Source organism: Rhinoraja longicauda, chromosome 22 (genome assembly GCF_053455715.1).
Source record: "Rhinoraja longicauda isolate Sanriku21f chromosome 22, sRhiLon1.1, whole genome shotgun sequence".
Classification (NCBI taxonomy): Eukaryota; Metazoa; Chordata; class Chondrichthyes; order Rajiformes; family Arhynchobatidae; genus Rhinoraja; species Rhinoraja longicauda.
Window position 1 is genome coordinate 30593705 of NC_135974.1, and position 20151 is coordinate 30613855.

Here is a 20151-nt window from a genome sequence, read left to right on the forward strand (position 1 = left end):
GCATTTAAGAGGCTCTTAGATAGGCACATGGGCATGTGTGTGTGTGGGTACGTGCGTGTGTGGGTGCGTGCATGTGAGTGTGTGAGTGAGTGCGTGTGCGGGTGTGCGTGTGTGTGTGTGTGTATGTGTGTGTGTGAGAGTGTGAGAGTGAGTGTGGGTGCGTGCGTGGGTGCGTGCATGTGAGTGTGTGAGTGAGTGTGTGTGCGTGTGTGCGTGTGTATGTGAGTGTGTGTGTGAGAGTGTGAGAGTGAGTGAGTGAGTGAGTGAGTGAGTGAGTGAGTGTGTGTGTGTGTGTGTGTGTGTGTGTGTGTGAGAGAGAGAGAGAGTGAGTGAGTGAGTGAGTGAGTGAGTGAGTGAGTGAGTGAGTGAGTGAGTGAGTGAGTGAGTGAGTGAGTGTGTATGTGTGTATGTGTGTGTGTGTGTGTGTGTGTGTGTGTGTGTGTGTGTGTGTGTGTGTGTGTGTGTGTGTGTGTGTGTGTGTGTGTGTGTGTGTGTGTGTGTGTGTGCGTGTGTGTGTGTGGACTGAACTTTGTTTATTGGCTTATTCTGCAAGTAAGAATGTCATTATTCAACCTGGGACATATGACAATAAAACGTTCTTGACTCTTGACAGAAGTGCAAGGAATAGTGGGATGTTGATCATGTACAGGCAGTTGTGATACATTTGACTTGGCATGTCCGGCACAGACATTGTGGGCCGAAGGGCCTGTTCCTGGGCTGTACTGTTCTATATTCTATGTCATAGAAGATCGCTGCTCACTGACAGTTTTGCAGTGGCATTACAAGGTCATAAGGGATAGGAGTAGAATTGGGGCATTCGGCCCATCAAGTCTACTCTGCCATTCAATCATGGCTGATCTATCTCTCCCTCCTAACCCCATTCTCGTGCCTTCTCCTCATAACCTCTGACACCCGTACTAATCAAGAATCTATCTATCTATGCCTTAAAAATATCCACTGACCGCTTCCACGATCTTCTGTGGCAAAGAATTCCACAGGTTCACCACCCTCTGACTAAAGAAAACAGAAGATCTCAGGGAAAACCCATGGGGAGAACATACGAACTCCGTAAAGACAGCTCCCGCAGTCGGGATCGAACCAGGGTCCCTGGTGCTGCAAGCGCTGTAAGGCAGCAACTCTACCACTGCGGCCACCCAATGACCTCGATATTATGAAGTCTCTAATACAAACCACAACAGAATAGAATGGAGGAGAAAGCAGCACAAAGTCAGACGTTTCTGATGAAATGTTAGCTCTGTTTCATTTCCCACTCATGCTGCCTGAGCTGTTGAGCATTTCCAGTACGTTTTTGTCTTTATAATAGCACAAAATAATATCAGTCACAACCTTAATGAGATCGTATACACATAAAATAGAGTATATTTTCATTTCTTAAATTCCCGTAAGCTTGGAGTGCTCATTATATTTAATCCTGTAATATTTAACTATTAATTCCCAGAATTAATCTCCTGAACAGAAGTATAAATGTGATGTTATCTGCTTTGTACTAAATATTGCTGGGCAACAGTGTATTGTACACCAACAGGATAAAGGAAATTGAGTCCAACAAACACTAGTGTACATAATTATTTAGCGTTGATCAACAACAGGCCATTGCACAACAATGTCCAATTAAGAATGATTAAAGTTACAACGGAAATATTCACCGAAGTTCAGGTTTTGGTTTTGTTTCTCTGACGGATCTCCTGGAAATCTGCAGGGTGCTGCCAGGATAAGGAAAATCCACCATCTCCATTTGCTCGCTGTAAACACGGAGTGGTCTCAACTCTGTCCTCAGTTTCAGGAGGTACTCTGTATATAGCAAAGGTATAAATATTTTGTAAGCTCATTTCATTAACAGTTAAATCTTATATATATCTTGGACTACAGAGATACGACGTGGAAACAAGCTCTTCGGCCCACCGGGTCCACGCCGACCGGCGATCACCCCTTACACTATCACTACCCTACACACTATGGACAATTTACTGGAGCAAACTAACCATCAAACCTGTACGTCTTTGGAGCGTGGGAAAAAACATGGAGAATACCCAGATGGTCACTCGGAGAATGCACAAACTCCATACAGGCAGCACCCGTAGTCAGGATCGAACCCGAGTCTCTGACGCTGTAAGGCAGCAACTCTACCGCTGCGCCATTATGTCGTCCTGCAGTTCTTACATGCTTTAACCAACTCAACTCGTTAAATGGCTCGTTAATGACTGAGATTATCAGATGATTTAAATATTTATTCATTTTAAGTTCATGGGATAAGATAATTTGCATATTAGTTGGTTCATTTGGTTAATATTGGCTGCACTTATAAAACAAAAGTGTTAAGATTTAACGTCATAAGATAAAACACATAGGTAATTTCCTGGTTATTTTAAAAGTGATCATCTGGCTTGGATAGATTTGAAGTTTTCAGAATAAAATTGTGTTATTTCATGGACATTTTTTTCTCTGGTGTAGTTAGGGACAAATTAACGAGTTCCTTTGAACTATAACTCGTAAGGTCTTGATGATGAAAACCCACGCAAAACAGAAAAATATGATGTTTATCAACATTGAAATGCCTCATCTTCATGAGTAAAAAATTGCATTAAACATTCATTTGAGATGTTATGACAAATATTGCACGTCGGCTAGCAGGAAAATGGGACTATTAAATAGCTGGTTTTGTGAAGTAAATGGATCGTTGAAAGCTAGGCTTCATGTAGTCATTTTGTATCTCTGGCTGAACCCTACAAATGAATTGTAAGTAATGAGCGAGTGTGCATGTGTGTGAGAATGTGCGTGCAAGAGTACGAGTGTCTAAATGTGTATCAGTGCGTGAATGCGTGTACAAGAGTGTGTGTGAGAATGTGTGTGGGTGAGTGTGTGAGTGTGTGTGAGTGCGCGTACGAGTGTGTGTATTTGTGAGTGTGTGAGAATACGTGCGGGTGAGAGTGTGCGAGTGTACATACGGGAGTGTGCGGGAGAGTGTGCGTGCGAGAGTGTACAAGCCTTGTGCATTCATACATGAGCATATTTAAAAAGTATTCATGCCAGTAACCTACTTTTTGTATTATGTAAATACTATTTGAATTATCAGGTGGTGAACTATCTCACGTGTCTAGGTGTATACGTGTACAAGACCACATGTGATTCACTCATGTGACATTTTTGTCAGTATGCATGCAAGTCTTCATTGAATTTGTGAGGCAGTATGATTACATTAATAAGTTAATAAGTGTAAATGTGCAAATTAATTGGAGAATGAGCGTAAAATACTCAGGGAATAACCACATCCCTAAAGGGTGTTGAGGAAAAATCAGCTTCTGGAAAAGGAGGGGAACATTTACCGTTTATCATAAAGCCGGTATTCAGAAGGTGATGGTGAACATCAGGGGAGTTCTTCACAGAGGTCCGAGGTTATCTTGGGGAGTCCGGCTGGTAGTTCAGGGAGAATGGATTTGCTGGGTCAGATTGAGCGAGAATTGCATGGTACAGTGTGGAGGGGTGGGGGGGATGAGGGCTGTTACAATGACAGCTGGTGAAAAGATTAGATAAAGGAAGCCTAGCCAAGGCTAGACCCAGAACTGAACTGGCACGTACTATAGCAGGTCCTGTTAAGTTATGCAGAAAGTGACCTCACATCACCTTTTTCCGCGAGAGCAGGCTGGGAATAGGGTGGACGTGTATACCAAAGAATGGTGTGGAAGTAACTTTGACTATTATACTTTGCATATGTCCAATGCCAATTGGGAGGCGCATTCCCAATCTCGTTGTACCCCTGGGTACAATGACAATAAAGATATATTGTATTGTATTGTATTGTATTGTATATACATTAGTGTATTGTGCTCATGGAAGAGAGAGAGAACGAGAGAAAGAGAGAGAGAAAGAGAGAAAGAGAGAGAGAAAGAGAGAAAGAGAGAGAGAAAGAGAGAGAGAGAGAGAGAGAGAAAGAGAGAGCGAGAAAGAGAGAGCGAGAAAGAGAGAGCGAGAAAGAGAGAGCGAGAGAGAGAGAGAGAGAGAGAGAGAGAGAGAGAGAGAGAGAGAGAGAGAGAGAGAGAAAGAGAGAGAAAGAGAGAGAAAGAGAGAGAAAGCTGGAAATAAGACAAAAGACTGCAGATGCAAAATGTTGGCGTACATCTTTCTACACTGCCTGACCCACTGAGTTCCTCCAGCAGATTGTACTTTACTCCAATTTTCAATTACATTCCAATTGCCAAGCAATAAATGAATTTCACTTTACCAGCCACAACATTGACAGATTTGTTGGAAGGTCCACAGTAAAGTATACAGCTTCCCTTTGGGCCATCTGTTCCAGGTAGCGGAGTAGACACACTGGTCGCCAAGTTCATTTGATGGAACCAATACACGATATGAACCCCGACCATAGTTTTCCCTGTTCCTATAGTAAAAAAGTTGTCAGTGTGAATGTACTTTGCATCACGAAACATAGGGGTGGATCATCGCACACAACTCTGAAATTAACACATCACATTAATAAGGACGTACGTGGATAGTAGATGTACAGAGGGATATGGGCCAAAAGCAGGCAGGCGGGACTGGCGTAGATGATAATTTCACGATTAGCACTGATTTTATCAAGTTTCAGTTAAAAAATGATTGAAATGGACAGGGAAGGTTTAGAGGAAAATGGGCATGTGGGACTAGTTTAGATGGGGATCTTGGTTGACATGGTCAAGTTGGGCTGAAGGGCCTGTTTCCCTGCTGTATAACTCTATGCCAATAATAATAATGGGAATAGGTTCAGCTCTCAGCACTGGTCAGGCTGCCATAGTGATTTCCATTCTGGGTACGTCAAAAGGGGTTTCATTTTAGGGGCAATACACGACTAGAAATTGGACAATGCAGGAGATGGACGTCTGGTTTTAAGAGAGCATATCAGGAAGTGGAAGGATGCTACACTGGGGAAGTCAGCAGACTGGTGGATGGTCAGGGAATCAGATGAGTGCAACAAACCTGAGGAAGTGGGGGGGGGGAGTCTACTCCCCAGGAATGACCACCTGAGAGCAGGCCCAGGGAACGCTGGACAATAAAATATTTAAAGGGGGCTCTCACATAACATGAAGCACCATCATGATATGATCCTCCATGGTCTAGGGATGGCAAGAAGCACACGTTCGTGAATGACTATTGTGAGCATCCGTGTTTCTCTTCACGTTAGCGTGGCAGAAACACCGGAGGAGCGGACACATTGAACTTGATTTTCAATTACAATTTGTCGTTCCATCGACATTTAATGAGACACAGCATGGAAACATGACATTTCATGATCCAGTGCTTTGATCACAAAGTACTGTAGTAACTCAGCGGGTCAGGCAGCATCTCTGAAGGACATGGATGGGCAATGTTTTGGGGACAGGACCCTTGGCCAGACTCTGGAAGCCATGTGGCACAAGATGGCGGCACAGGCAAGTGCTGAGGAAGCTCTGAAGGAGGGTCCCAACCCAAAATCATTGCCTATCCAAGTGATGCTTCCTGATCCGTTGAGTTCTTCCAGCACTTTGGACAATGCTGGAGATGGAGGTTCAGATGCACGATTCTAGCATCGACAATTCCTTGTGTCTCCATTTCTTTGCCTTCTCACCTGGTGGGCCTTGAATAAGTGTAAAAGCATTCTGAAGAGCAGAACGGACTGCAGTTACTTGGCTTGGGTTGAGATTTGGCATGTTAGGAATGTTGTAGCTGTGCAGCTCTTTCCTCTTTTTCCTTTGAACTGTTTCGAAAGTGGCATCTGTTAATCGTGAATGAACAATAATCAATAAAGTGAAAATGCAGGAGCGAAATAAATATCTCTAAATGCAACTCCAAAAAAAAAAACATATACTATTCATATTTTTTTCAGTATTGCCTAGTAGTTTCTTGGGCAAGAAATTGAGATGAGGTGAATTCTGAAAATGTAGCTGAAACCACCAAAAGCACAGTCACACCTAGCAAAACCAAGGTGGTGGACGATCTCAGCAGTTACTGGAATTGTGAGCAAAACCCAAATCGCTGGAGGAAATCAGCGGGTCTGGCAACCTCTGAGGGGGGAATGGACTGGTGACGTTACGGGTCGGGACCCTTCTTCAGTCTGAAGGAGAGTCCTGACCCGAAACGTCATCTGTTCACTCCCTCCCTGCATGCCACTAGATGTGCTGAGTTCCACCAGCCCTTTGTGGCTTTGCTCAAGATTCCAGCATCTGCGGTTACTTGCATTAAAGGTCACTCCCAGTAGAACAACTAAAATTGGTTGGAAGATTGCCAAAGGATTGAGAGAAACAAGACTTAGGTTTTAAGGATTAACTATATTTAATGTTAGATGCCAAAAGGAGGTGCAGCTGTAATAATTAGATCCTTTTCATGGTCATGGGCTCAATGTTTGCCGAAACCTCAGAGATCGCAGAATCATATTAAATCCTACTACCTACTATTTATTAATCCTATTCAGTAACTGCAGCATTAAAAATACATTTTATTGCAACATTAAATTCCTAAATAAAGTAAATTTGACTCCAATGTTCATATTTTAGCTGGTTTAAGAATACTTTGTTGTGATTTCTTGCTTTTTAATCTTTAGACATCCAGCACAAAAATAGGCCCTTCGGCCCACTGAGTCCGCGCCAACCAGTGGCTAGCATTATCCTATACACCAGGACAATTTATAATTTTACTGAAGCCAATTAACCGACAAACCTGGACGTCTTTGGAGTGTGGGAGCAACTGGTGAAAACCCACGAGGTCACAGGGAGAAGGTACAATCTGCGTACAGACAGCACCTGCAGTCGGGATAGAACCAGGGTCTCTAAGGCAGCAACTCTATCATTGTGCCATCACAATGATATGGGCTACAAATTCCAGATATTACATCAGGTTCACAATTCACGGTTTGCATCGTGTGGGCAAGGTAAAATGCATTCTGAGGACGTTTGTGGCCAAGAGTTTCACTTCTAAGATACAATGTTGGTTAAACAATAATAGCTGGAGTCCAATATTTGATCAATAGGAAGTGAATTTTCCAACACTCACAGAGCACGCGGACCACATGGGTCTATACCGTAGATAGACACAAAAACCTGGAGTAACTCGGCGGGTCAGCCAGCATCTCTGGAGAAAAGGAATAGGTGACATTTCGGGTTGAGACCCCTCTTCAGACACAGGACCAGGCAGGCGGCTCAGAGATGTTTGAACAGGAATATCCTTTATATGAATTACTAATAATTCAATGAGTTCTAACATGTCACAAAAACTGCAAATTGGTAGACAAGTTCAACTCTTCAACAACACAATACAAAATGGTGCCGATATATCCAATAAAATTTTACAACGGTTCTTACTTGGAAAATTTGTCCGACGACCTAGTGCTATATCCTGAGCAAGTGACGATGCATTTGGAAGGTTCTGAATGGCTTGCTCCTTGCGTCTGAAAAATCAAAGTGAAGATACAAGGATTGACTATGTCCAAGGAGTACTACTGTTATATGCCGCACTTTTCTTTACACATTCCCATGGCTCGATTGTAGTCATGTAGTCCCAAAGTGGCGGCGCTGCCCCAGCAGCTGCGGCTTACCTGCGGTCCGTTTGTCTTTGTGTTTTGTTGTTTTTTTGTCTTAATTGTAGATGTGATGTCATGTTTTTGTGTTTGTGTACTATGTGTGGGTGTGGGGGGGAGGGGGGGAACTGTAAAATTGTAAATTTGTCCTTTCCGAACGGAGACCCGACCTTTGTTTTCTGGGTCGGGTCTCCGTTCCTGCTGCGGCCTACCATCGGCCCAACTCCTGGAGCTGGCGGCCTCCAGGGCTCTGATTCGCAGAGCCCGCGGACCGGACTCACCATCAGCGGAGCCGGCCGTCCTCGGAGCGTGCGGAAGCGGCTGCGACTCGCCTTAGGCTCGGGCCGCGTGGATGCCGACATCGGGAGCTCCGGCAGCGGCTTCGCCCGCCCCAGATCGCGGGGCTTGGGTTGGCCCGCCGTGGACATTTAACCGTCCGGCGCGGCCTGGAATAGGCCGTGGGATTTTTCTCTGCTCGGCGGGGGCTTCAATGTCGGGAGCCACGTCCGCCCCGACCTGCAGCAGCAGCGTCTTCACCCGCCCTGGATCGCGGGGCTTGGGTCGGCCCGCTGCGGACCTTTCACCAGCCTGACCGCGGGAGAAGACGGCAGGGGAAGGGAAAAGACATTGTGGCCTTCCATCACAGTGAGGAGGGGACTGGAGGAGACTCACTGTGATGGATGTTTCTTTTTTTTGTGTGTTGGTTGGGGTTGTGTAATTTGCCTATTTTATTGCTTTTATTGTTGGATTGTGGGTGACTGAATTTCGTCCAAAAAACTTGTTTTTTGGATGACAAATAAAGATATCTTGAATCTTGAATGTATTGTCTTACCGTTGACTGGTTAGCACGCAACCAATGCTTTTCACTGTACCTCAGTGCATGTGAGAATAAACTAAAATGAACTGCAACAACTGTGTATCTTTACCATGGATGTCGAGTCCCGAAACACTTCCACATCAGGATGCAGTCAGGGTCTTCCCTTAACCTCAACAATTTCTCTTCTCATTCCTCTCATTTTCATTGAGTCACAGGTGTAGCGTGGGCTCTAGCGATGCCTGTCTTTTTTGTTGGTTCCATTGAACACTGTTAGTTCCAAGTGTATCCCATCACCTGTTCTTAACTCTTTCTCCACTACATTCAGGACTGCACCCGCGCATAAGTCGTCAATTCATTAACTTCACCAACAACTTCCACTCTGTCCTCATATTCACCTAGACCATGGAACACATCTCTCTCCCATTTTGTGATCTTTCCATTGTAGGAGACAGACTATACACACACATCTACTACAAGCCAACTGACACCCATAGCCACCTTAATCACACTTGATGCCTTCCTTTCCTCACAGTTCGTCTCTGCTGCATCTGCTCTCGGGATGAGGCTTTGAACTGTAGGACATCTTCACACTCGAGGACATCTGAGATGTCCTCTTTCTTCGGCAAATGTGTTTCCCCCTCCAGCCCCAGCAGTTGTGCATGGAGACCTCACCCATGCCTCCACCCAGAGAGAATAGGGATAGAGATCCGCTGGTTCCTGCCTTTAATCCCGCTACCTTCACGACCTCACAGAAGCCCTTCCAGGTGTGGCAGAGATTCACCTGCACCTATTCAGACCTCATCTACTGCATTTGGTGCTCATAGAAACATAGAAAATAGGTGCAGGAGGAGGCCACCTGGCTCTTCGAGCCAGCACCGCCATGGCCTCCTGATATGGCCTCCTTTACATCGGTGAAAGCAAGCGTAGACTAAGCAACCTCGTCAACAAAAACTCCAAAGACGTACAGGCTTGTAGGTTAATTGCCTTGGCTGGTCGGCACGGACTCAGTGGGCTGAAGGGCCTGTTACCACATTGTATCTCTAAGAAAACTAAACGCTCTCTGTCATCCACGGCCTGTAGGAGCTCCCCATTGCTAATCATTTTAATTCCCCTTCCCATTCCCATCATGACCTGTCTGTCCTTGGCCTTCTCCAATGGCAGAGCAAAGCCACACACAACCTTACAGTTTACAACCCAATGGTATGATCATGGAATTCTCCAACTTCAGGTAACCCCCCTCTCTCCAGCTTGCAGCGATTGATCAGCATGAAAAGAAACATGTTAATACCAAATGTACAGGAATATATGGGGCAAACATTTGCATTTCACTATGTTTAGGTTACAGTCTTTTAATTTAATTGATGAAGTTATGGACAAGCTGATTGCAAGTAAAGATGTCGCTCAACAACTATTTATAAAATTTACCAAATCTCATGAATAAATTGGTATTAAATTTGATGGATCACAAACGTCATAATACGCTTTACAAAATATTCATGCAACATTGGGACGTTGTTTTGAGTTGAAGTGTTACATAAGGTCATAAGTGATAAGAGCAGAATTAGGCCATTCAACCCATCAAGTCTGCTCCGCCGTTCTATCATGGCTGATCTATCTTTCCCTCTCAACCCCATTCTCCTGCCTTCTCCCCATAACCCCTGACACCCGTACTAATCGAGTGTACATTTACTTTTGCAACTGTACAGTGCCTATAGGGAGAAGGAATGATGCCGAGTTCACAATTTATCAACATTGAAGAGTTCTCATGTAATTAAAATGGGACAAACTTAGTTTGGTGATGTTTGATGCTTAAGGATCTAGAATTCTCATTCCTGTAAACTAGTGCAAAATCAGACCACATATTATAGAGTGACTGTGCTTTCACAATACTTACATTTCAGGAAGTTGCTTTGGAATTACTTCCACAACGAATGTTGTATCCTTCTGATATATTTCCTTTGGGATGGTATCCATGGGCATTTGGTGCACGGTAAAGTTTGTCTTAATGTCATCATTCCTGTCAGATTTTTTGCCATCGTTGGAAAATTCTTCTGCCACTGCATGTGCCACCCAAATGTAACGGTTCGGGTCAATGTTTAGTTCTGGAGAGTTTCCTGAATTGTTCAGTCCCTTCAAGCTTTGGTGAAGGGTCCCCTCGTTTTGGGGCAGATAGCCGTCTATATTTTGTTTCAAGTCTCTGCACCGGATGCAGAAGTAACACTTCGACAGGGCACTTTTAATCTGCCACTTCATACAAAATTCTTTGGGAATAGAGAAAGTGCCATGCAGAGTTCCGCTTTGTGGACCTTTCCTTGCCCAAGCTATCTTAACACCATAAATGATGATAACTTCATTTTCAGCCACTGCGCTGGTTACACATTCCATCGCGCACAATGGACCCCAGATGGCTTGATATTCCTTTATGTCCTGGTAGGTGTTTTTGGGGGACTTTGAAGCATACTCCGAAAAGCAGGGCACAGGATTTTCTGCATGTTCCACGCAAATCTCAAACATCCGAGTTACCTTAAACAACTGCACGGCTGGCACCAAGAAACCTTTCTCTTCTCCTTTAGTCAGTTGCAACTGCAAAGCATCCCCGTTTCTCACGTTCAGAGAAATGGTTACATGATGTGAAGGATTGCCCTTGCTGGCTTCTATCTTGCCAAAGTTTGCTTGTGCCGCCACAGTCGATTTGGAACATTGGCTCTCCTCCAAGACAAGGATTGATACCTTGGAATATTCATCCAATCTGACTGCCTTCACAAATTCCTGCCAAGTGTCACTGTTAATCGTATTGATGTATGGGTTACAGAACGGCCCAGGTGGAAGAAAAGCTTGTCTCGATGTGTCTAGACTGTAAACTCTTTTCCTCCATTTTAATTGCATTACTTTAGTTTCCTTGTTGAATGTAGGTTGGGCCACCAGCTGAAGGGTTCTGTAGTTGATGCTTTGGATCACTTGTAGAGCATCAGAGCTCATTGGGAATAAGACACCAAAGTGCCTGGACAATGGTGCAACATTGAAGGCAAATGCCATCTTTTGTATGACTTGATTCTGAAGTTGTGTCGCTAAATGAAGAGTTTGAGCTATTTTTTCATAATTGGAAGCCCTCCTCTTTTTCCTGTTGAAATCAATGCATAATTTGTCAATTTCCTGTGGGTTGTAAGCAATATCTCCTTGGCACAAAATCTGAGTAAGGAGACGTTGGATAATAATGTCTGGATATCGTCGAATCGGTGACGTGGCCCAAGTGTAAGATTCAAGGTGAAGAGAATAATGCCCTTGCTTTGAAAGTGATGTTGAGTTGGAACGAATGACGAAGGATTTGAGCATGATTCTCCTCAGCTCCAGGGAGACTGGTGCAAGGTTTGGATGGATGTCATCCGTTGCAATGAAGTCTATCAACCTGTTGATGTCATTGTCCTCTGCCGCTTTTACCAGACCGTTCCATACGGAAGACAAGATCTGGAATTCCTCACAGGACGGAGGTTGAAAATCTGGTCTGACCTCCAGATGATGCGAGAGATGAATGGAGAGGTTGACCAGGTTTTTATGCTTTTCCTTTAGAGTGGTAATCTTACGAGGATCAGGGGGGCCCTGACATCTCAATGGCGTCACGTTCATTGTTTTCGAACCGTTGGTCAAGAATTCGGCCACTGTGTTATTCATCATTATCATGAGTTCCTCGATCATTTGATGGGACCGTCTATTCCCGAGATGTCTGTGGTCGTCAGGCTTATCATAATAATAACCATCTTGCAGTCTGCACTTTCTGTGAACTCTGGAAAAGTGAAAGGCCACGGCAATTGAATCTTCCAAAGTCTCAAATCTCAATTCACTTCCACTAAAATCCTTAATGTACTCCTCCGCTTGTTCATAGGTGAGCTTCTTGTCTGACCGGGCAAGAGAAAGTGAAAAGTTTGTTTTCACAATCCGGTCTGTACTTTTGTTTACCTCAACAAATAAAGAGATGACCTTGCGATCCTCTCCTGGGAGGAGGGTGCAGAGGTCTTGGCTCAGCTTCGGAGGCAGCATGTGAAATGGATCACCTGCAGGCTGATAATACGTCACTCCGCGCCTCTGTGCTTCTTGATCGATGGAACTCCCGCTTGGCACAAAAGCAGCTACGTCCGCGATGTGAACACCTATCTCGTAGCATTCACCCAAGTCTCTCACACTAATGGCATCGTCAAGATCCTTGGAGTCCTTCGGATCCACTGTAAATGTTACGTAATCCCGGCAGTCCGTCCGATTTTCACCAGGATACTTTCTCGGCTCTTGGCAGTGTGCCTCCAGCTCTTGCATCACTTCTTCTGGGAAGCTCTCGTGAACGAGGTACTCCAAGTTCAGTATTTCCATTCCACGATCCATTGTCAATGCTGCGGGGAGCGTCTTAGTCACAATTCCCAATGGGTAGAAAAAGTTTTCCCGCCAACACAGTATTTCAACGACGAAGAAATCTTTTCTTATTTTTTCAGTCAGGGCGATAGCGCTATCTGTCACATATTTACCTTTCTTACGTTTGCGAATACTGATTGTGTTGCTCGTCTTTTCAGGTGTGTAGATTTTTGTGACACATTTGTTGATAGGAACCATGACTTGAGGATCATATTCATCGATTCTGCAGACAAAGACTCTCGGCAGGTCACCTGATCTCAAAATACCAACCACTTTTCCATTGACATTAGAGTCGTCACCTTGCTCTGAGCTCTGGGGTAGAATTTCAACCAAAACCTGGTCACCAGGGAATGATTTCCCAAAGTTCGCTCGGCCTTCTATTTTAATGTGAGCAACCTGAAGATCATCCAGAGCAATGGCGTAGCCTTTATGAAACGTTTCCTTGACTACTTCACATCGCTTATATTTTGTAGGCTCGTTTAACAACCATGTCGCCAGTGTCTCTGCAGGATGATCTTCATACTGCACAGCGAACCTCTTCTGAAAGGACATAGCATGCGCACTACAACTCACATTCCCTTGTACTTCTTCCTCAGGTTTGGCAATATCCATCAGGCCTTCGTCTGTTACGATTAGCGCCATATTCTTGCTCTCGTCAAGAAGCTCTTGCAGTATTAGATCAATTTCTTTCTCTGAATCATTGTCACTGACATCTTCATCTTTGGAAGTCAAGCACTCATTATCAACAATGGCCTGTCTAATCTGCTCCATTGATAGCTCTTGCGGGTAAAAGCCTCTGTTGTCAATAGATTCCTGAACATACTTCTTCCAGATTTTGCTGCAATTCCCAACAGAGCAAAGAGCCACCGCGTCACCCACAACTATCACCAGAGATTGGGCTCGGGTCATGGCCGTGTTCAAAACGTTAAGTTGACTGAAAAATTCTAAACTAACACTCTTTGAAGACATGCTACTTTCACAAGTATGCACTGTCGAGATGATTATCACTCTGAACTGCTTTCCTGGTGAAAGAACAAAAGAAAATTACCCATAGGACCACAAGACATACGAGCAGAGCAAGACCATTCGGCCCATCGAGACTTTGCTGTCATTCAATCATGGCTGATCTTTACTTCCCTCCCAACACCATTCTCCTGCCTTCTCCCTGTCACCTTTGACGCCCTTACTAATCAAGAATCGTATCAATCTCTGCTCAAAAATACTCAATGGCTTGGCCTCCACTGCTGCCTATGGCAATGAATTCCACAGATTCACCACCCTCTGGTTAAAGAAATTCCTCCTCATCTCTCATTCCGCCTTGATATGTCCTTTTATTCAGGGGCTGTGCCCTCTGGCCCGGACTTCCCCCACTACTGGAAACATCCTCTCCACATCCACTCTATCTCGGCCTTTCACTATTCGGTAGGTTTTAATGTGATCCCCCCTCATCCTTCTAAACTCCAGCGAGTACAGGCCCACTGCCATTAAATGCTTCTCATACGTTACCGCAGATAAATCTATCATTTTATACCCACGTGTTTCAACATATAAAATATTCATCATATACAGCAAGACATCACTGAATATTGTAGGAGAATACAGGAAGTTGACAATTGTTTGTTTACATACATAGAAAGATAGAAACACAGAAAACAATAGAAAAACAAAGAGCAGTGTACTATGTTTACATATTCTGTTGTGCTGCTGCAAGTAAGGATTTCATTGTTCAGTTTGGGAATGTTTTTGACAATAAAACACTCTTGACTCTTGTCATTTGTGCTACAATTGCCGTTTTTCTGGGTCAATTAGCAAGTCATAACCAGATCAGCACAAAGGTCAAAAATTGTTTTTTGTAATATTTTTTAAGTATGACTTCTAAACATATAACATTCTAAAATTAGACTATATTGAATGGCATGGATTAAAATATAATTCTCTTCTCCTCTTTTTACTTTTGATTTTATTAAAGCAAAGAACAATCTGTTGTAGTCAGTGCTTTGGGTCCTGTCCTTATTGCTCCTGATCCCAGTGCTTTTGAAGGCTCACACCTCAAGAAATTGAAGTGTTTTATTGTCATATGTCCCAAAACAGAACAATTAAATTCTGACTTGCAGCAGCACAACAGATATGTAAACATGGTATTCTGTAACTCCCATAATAAAACACAAAAAAGTTCAATATATATATAGAAGGTATCACAAAATGCTGGAGTAACTCAGCGGGTCAGGCAGCATCTCAGGAGAGAAGGAATGGGTGACATTTCAGGTCGAGACCCTTCTTCAGACTAATATCAGGGGAGGGACAAAGAAAGGATGTAGTTGGAGACAGGAAGAGAGTGGGAGAACTGGGAAGGGGAGGGGAAAGAGAGGGACAGATGAGCTATCTAATTGTGTCTATCTTATTTTTGTCTTTGTACTATTATTGTTTTATATATATATATATATATACATACACACATATATATATATATATACAACAATAATAATAGTACAAAGACAAAAGCAAGATAGATACAAAATGCTGGAGTAACTCAGCGGGATAGGCAGCATCTCTGGAGAGAAGGAATGGGTGACGTTTTGGGTCGAGACCCTTCTTCAGACTTAATTCTACTGGTGAAAGGGCCTCATGATATAAATAGAGTGGCTTCTTCTTGGGAGAGACAAAGTCCAAATGTAATACTAAAAAATATAAACACTCCCTTGTTCAATTCAACTGTGGGCGGCAGAGGTGCAGCGGTAGATTTGCTGCCTTACAACGCCAGAGACCAGGGTTTGATCCTGACCACGGAGGCTGTCTGTACAGAGTTTGTACCTTCTCGCTGTCACTGCATGGGTTTTCTCCAGGTGCTCTGGTTTCCTCCCACTTTCCAAAGACGTGCAGGATTGTAGGTTAATTGGCTTCGGTAAAAATTATAAATTCTCCCCAGTGTGTAGGATGGTGTAAGTGTGCGGGGTATTGCTGATTGGTGTGGATTCGGTGGGCCGAAGGGCATGTTTCTGGGCTGTATCACCAAACTAAAGAAAATTAAATTGGATGTAAATGGACTTACCTTGAATATTGAAGACATTCTCTACAGTTATTGACCCGAGTCGAGATGACCTGAGTTTCTGCCTCAAGCACTGAATCTGAAAAATTATTTTTAAAGATAAATAATAAATTATATGTGCCATTTGTAGAGGAATTAGGGACAGGAGATGAGCAGAGAGAAAATGTTATATGTTACTGAGATTAGTATGGGCAAAACATTATTGATACAAGTCATTCCATGATATGGAATTTTGATATATTTGTGATCCATTAATTGCAAGAAGATGCCATTTCCCTGAGAATAAATGGCGGCACGGTGGCGCAGCAGTAGAGTTACTGCCTTACAGCGCTTGCAGCACTGGAGACCCGGGGTTCGATCCCGACTATGGGTGCTGTCTGTACGGAGTTTGCACGTTCACCCCGTGACCTGCGTAGGTTTTCTCTGGGATCATCGGTTTCCTCCCACACTCCAAACACGGAAAGGTTAGTAGATTAATTGGCATGGTATACAAGTGTAAATTGTCCCGAGTGTGTGTAGGATAGCGTTAATGTGCGGGGATCGCTGGTCGGTGCGGACTCAGTGGGCCGAATGGCCTGTTTCCGTGCTGTATCTCTAAACTAAACTAGATGACAAAAAATCATCCATTCTAAACCAGTCTGCCTTCCACTGCTCTCACAGTTTACTCCAAGGGTGTGCTTTTCCTCAAGATGTTGTTGATCTTCACAAAGAGGTACTTTAAAAAAATGACTGTCAGATTCTCACCTTGATCCGATTATAATAAACACACTGCCGCAATGTGATGGAGTGGCGGAGGAATAAAACAAACTGCTTATGTTTCGTGCCCTGGAAGTGTGTTTATTATATTCAGATCAAGCCGAGGATCTGACAATGACTACATTTAAATTTGCTCTCCATGGGGTTCTTAAAAGTTACTAAGTTGATGTCAATTCAATTCAATACTTTCTCCTCCCTTTCAGAAAGCTATGAATCGAAGACCTGCAAATTCAGGATCGAGAACCTTACATGAGAGTGTGATCGAAATCCCATCCTTGGTCATCCTGGAGCCAAGTCTCCGTAATTCAAACTATATCATATTCCTTAACTACCAACTGCACATTTAATTCATCCACCTAATTACAATTGCTCCTCGCATTAAGGCACAAAGCATTCAGGTTTATTTTTCTTATCTCCCTTCTACATTTTGCTTCTGTCCTCTTTTCATGTGCCGCTGTCTCCTTGCTTTGGTTCCCATCCCCTGCCCTGTTATTAAACGTGAACTTTCCTTTATCATATCATATCATATCATATATATACAGCCGGAAACAGGCCTTTTCGGCCCACCAAGTCCGTGCCGCCCAGCGATCCCCGTACATTAACACTAATCTACACCCACTAGGGACAATTTTTACATTTACCCAGCCAATTAACCTACATACCTGTACGTCTTTGGAGTGTGGGAGGAAACCGAAGATCTCGGAGAAAACCCACGCAGGTCACGGGGAGAACGTACAAACTCCTTACAGTGCAGCACCCGTAGTCAGGATCGAACCTGAGTCTCCGGCGCTGCATTCGCTGTATAGCAGCAACTCTACCGCTGCGCTACCGTGCCGTTACTAGGTTAATTCCCGGAATTGGTGGGACTGTCATATGTTGAAAGACTGGAGCGACTAGGCTTGTATACACTGGAATTTAGAAGGATGAGAGGAGATCTTATCGAAACGTATAAGATTATTAAGGGGTTGGACACGTTAGAGGCAGGAAACATGTTCCCACTGTTGGGGGAGTCCAGAACCAGGGGCCACAGTTTAAGAATAAGGGGTAGGCCATATAGAACTGAGATGAGGAAAAATATTTTCAGTCAGAGAGTTGTGAATCTGTGGAATTCTCTGCCTCAGAAGGCAGTGGAGGCCAATTCTCTGAATGCATTCAAGAGAGAGCTAGATAGAGCTCTTAAGGATAGCGGAGTCAGGAGGTATGGGGAGAAGGCAGGAATGGGGTACTGATTGAGAATGATCAGCCATGATCACATTGAATGGCGGTGCTGGCTCGAAGGGCCGAATGGCCTCCTCCTGCACCTATTGTCTATTGTCTACACTCTTTCCCGTTAACTGCACCGGCCTAAACTATCTAAGTAAGCATCCCATCGAACAGTGGAAGGCCTGGATAGAGTGGATGTGGAGAATATGTTTCTACTAGTGGGAGAGTCTAGGACCAGAGGTCACTGCTTCAGAATTAAAGGACGTTCCTTTAGCAAAGAGATGAGGAGGAATTTCTTTAGACAGAGGGTGGTGAATCTGTGGAATTCATTGCCACAAAGGCTATGGAGGCCAAGCCAATGGATATTTTTAAGGCAGAGATAGATAGATTCTTGATTAGTACAGTTGTCAGGGGTTATGGGGAGAAGGCAAGGGAATGGGGTTGAGAGGGAAAGATAGATCAGCCATGATTGAATGGTGGACTAGACTTGATGGGCCGAATGGCCTAATTCTGCTCCTATCACTTATGAACTTCTGAACTACACATCCTAAGAGTTGTAACAATGATACAGTTAAAGAGAAGAGGTGAAGCAGGGCCAGTCAGTACGGCTTTTACAGAGAACTATGTTTACATAACTATTGTGCTGCTGCAAGTTAAAAATAAACAAGTGAAAACCCACAAGGGAAGGGGGTAGTGTAAACATTGCATTCCTTCAATTTATTAACTGTCAGTGTGGCACAGTGGTGCAGTTGCTGCCTTACAGTGCAAGAGACCCAGGTTCGATCCTAACCATGGGTGCTGTCTGTGTGGAGTTTGTATGTTTAATTTAGTTTAGCGCAGAAACAGGCCCTTCAGACCACCGGACCCGCGCCGACCAGCGATCCCTGCATATTAACATTATCCTACACACACTCGGGACAATTTTTACATTTACCAAGCCAATTTACCTGTACATCTTTAGAGTGTGGGAGGAAACCGAAGATCTCGGAGAAAACCCACGTGGTGAACGTAAAAACTTCGTACAGACAGCACCCGTAGTCGGGATCGAACCTGGTTCTCCGGCGCTGCAAGTGCTGTAAGGCAGCAACTCGAACGCTGCGCCTGTTCTACCAGTGACCGTGTGGGTTTTCTCAGGAATCTCCGGTTTCCTCGCACACTCTAAAGACGTACAGATTTGTTGGTTAATTGGCTTGGTAAATTGGCCCCTAGTGTGTGTGGGATAGTGTAAATGTGTGGGGATCGCTGGTCAGCGCAGACTCAGTGGGCCGATGGGCCTGCTTCCTCCCTCTATCTCTAAACTAGACTTAAACTAAGCTAAAAAAAGCAGTTGGCGGTCCCTCTCCCAGCTTGTATCTTGCTTATTTACCAACTGTTCCTGTTTTGTGTAGCTCTCTGCTCATTCTTCCAGTAATGTTCAATACTAAGATAGTGTAGCGACCATAGGGATTGGTCCTGAGAGTCGAACCCTCGGATTGGCCAGCAAGGTCACGTGGTGGTTTTGGCGCCCAAAACCAGTCAGTGGGAAGAGAACTTTGATGTGAATAGTTTGAGTTAATGGTCGTCTGTAATCTCGGTTGTTATCCTTTGTAATTGAATATTGCTACCGCAATAAACTTCTTTAACAAAGTACAAGCCTCCAGACTCGCCATAATAGTGCACTGCGAGGCCTGGGACCAGAAAGCTGGTGCAGAAAGCTGGAATTCAGCAAATATTCCTTCAGTGTTATCCACATCATGCCCAGGAAGATTTTTGCAGCTTAAAACAACAATGCAACCAAACAAAGGAACCACTTGTAAAACGGAACCAAAGACCAGAGGAACTCAGCCTGCCACCAATATACAAGTAATTGATGGTGGTTTTAAGTGAGAGGACATTCACTTCCTTTTGGTGCACATTCAGCTGTGCAGAGCTAAAAGGAGACCATTGGTTGGAACCATTCACTTGTGCCCACGTTTCTGCCTTGGTGAACAGCAGACCTTGCCTTAGAAACAATGGCACGCCCTCTCAAAGACACGCAGCGAAGGCAGAATAAGACCTACACTGTCCTTTGAGTGTACATTCCTCCCCTATAATCAAATGTGTTGGAAGGAACTGCAGGTGCTGGTTTACACCAAAGATATACACGAAATGCTGGAGTAACTCAGCGGGTCAGGCAGCATCTCTGGAGAAAAGGAATAAGCGAGACCCTTCTTCAGACTCCAGAGATGAGTCTCGACCCAAAATGCCACCTATTCCTTTTCTCCAGAGATGCTGCCTGACCTGCTGAGTTACTCCAGCACTTTGTGTCTATCCCTTGAACCAATGTAAAGGAGCCCTGTTAAAATTTACTGTCTCAAAAAATGGCATAACTGTCGCCAGCAATTATTTTTTAATGCCCCAAGAATT

At 44.1% G+C, this 20151-nt stretch overlaps 1 protein-coding gene across 2 annotated transcripts in view; it reads right to left on the minus strand.

Moving 5' to 3' along the window:
• Positions 1–20151, minus strand: part of helz2a (helicase with zinc finger 2a) — a 68525-nt gene that overhangs the window by 18448 nt on the left and 29926 nt on the right. For both annotated transcript variants that reach the window (XM_078419023.1, XM_078419024.1), the window contains exons 9-14: positions 15811–15886; positions 10258–13783; positions 7332–7417; positions 5603–5749; positions 4241–4399; positions 1668–1812 (exon numbers count right to left, since the gene is read on the minus strand). In XM_078419023.1, the coding sequence (XP_078275149.1) occupies positions 1668–1812; positions 4241–4399; positions 5603–5749; positions 7332–7417; positions 10258–13783; positions 15811–15886 (4139 nt within the window). The remainder of the gene's footprint in view (positions 1–1667; positions 1813–4240; positions 4400–5602; positions 5750–7331; positions 7418–10257; positions 13784–15810; positions 15887–20151) is intronic.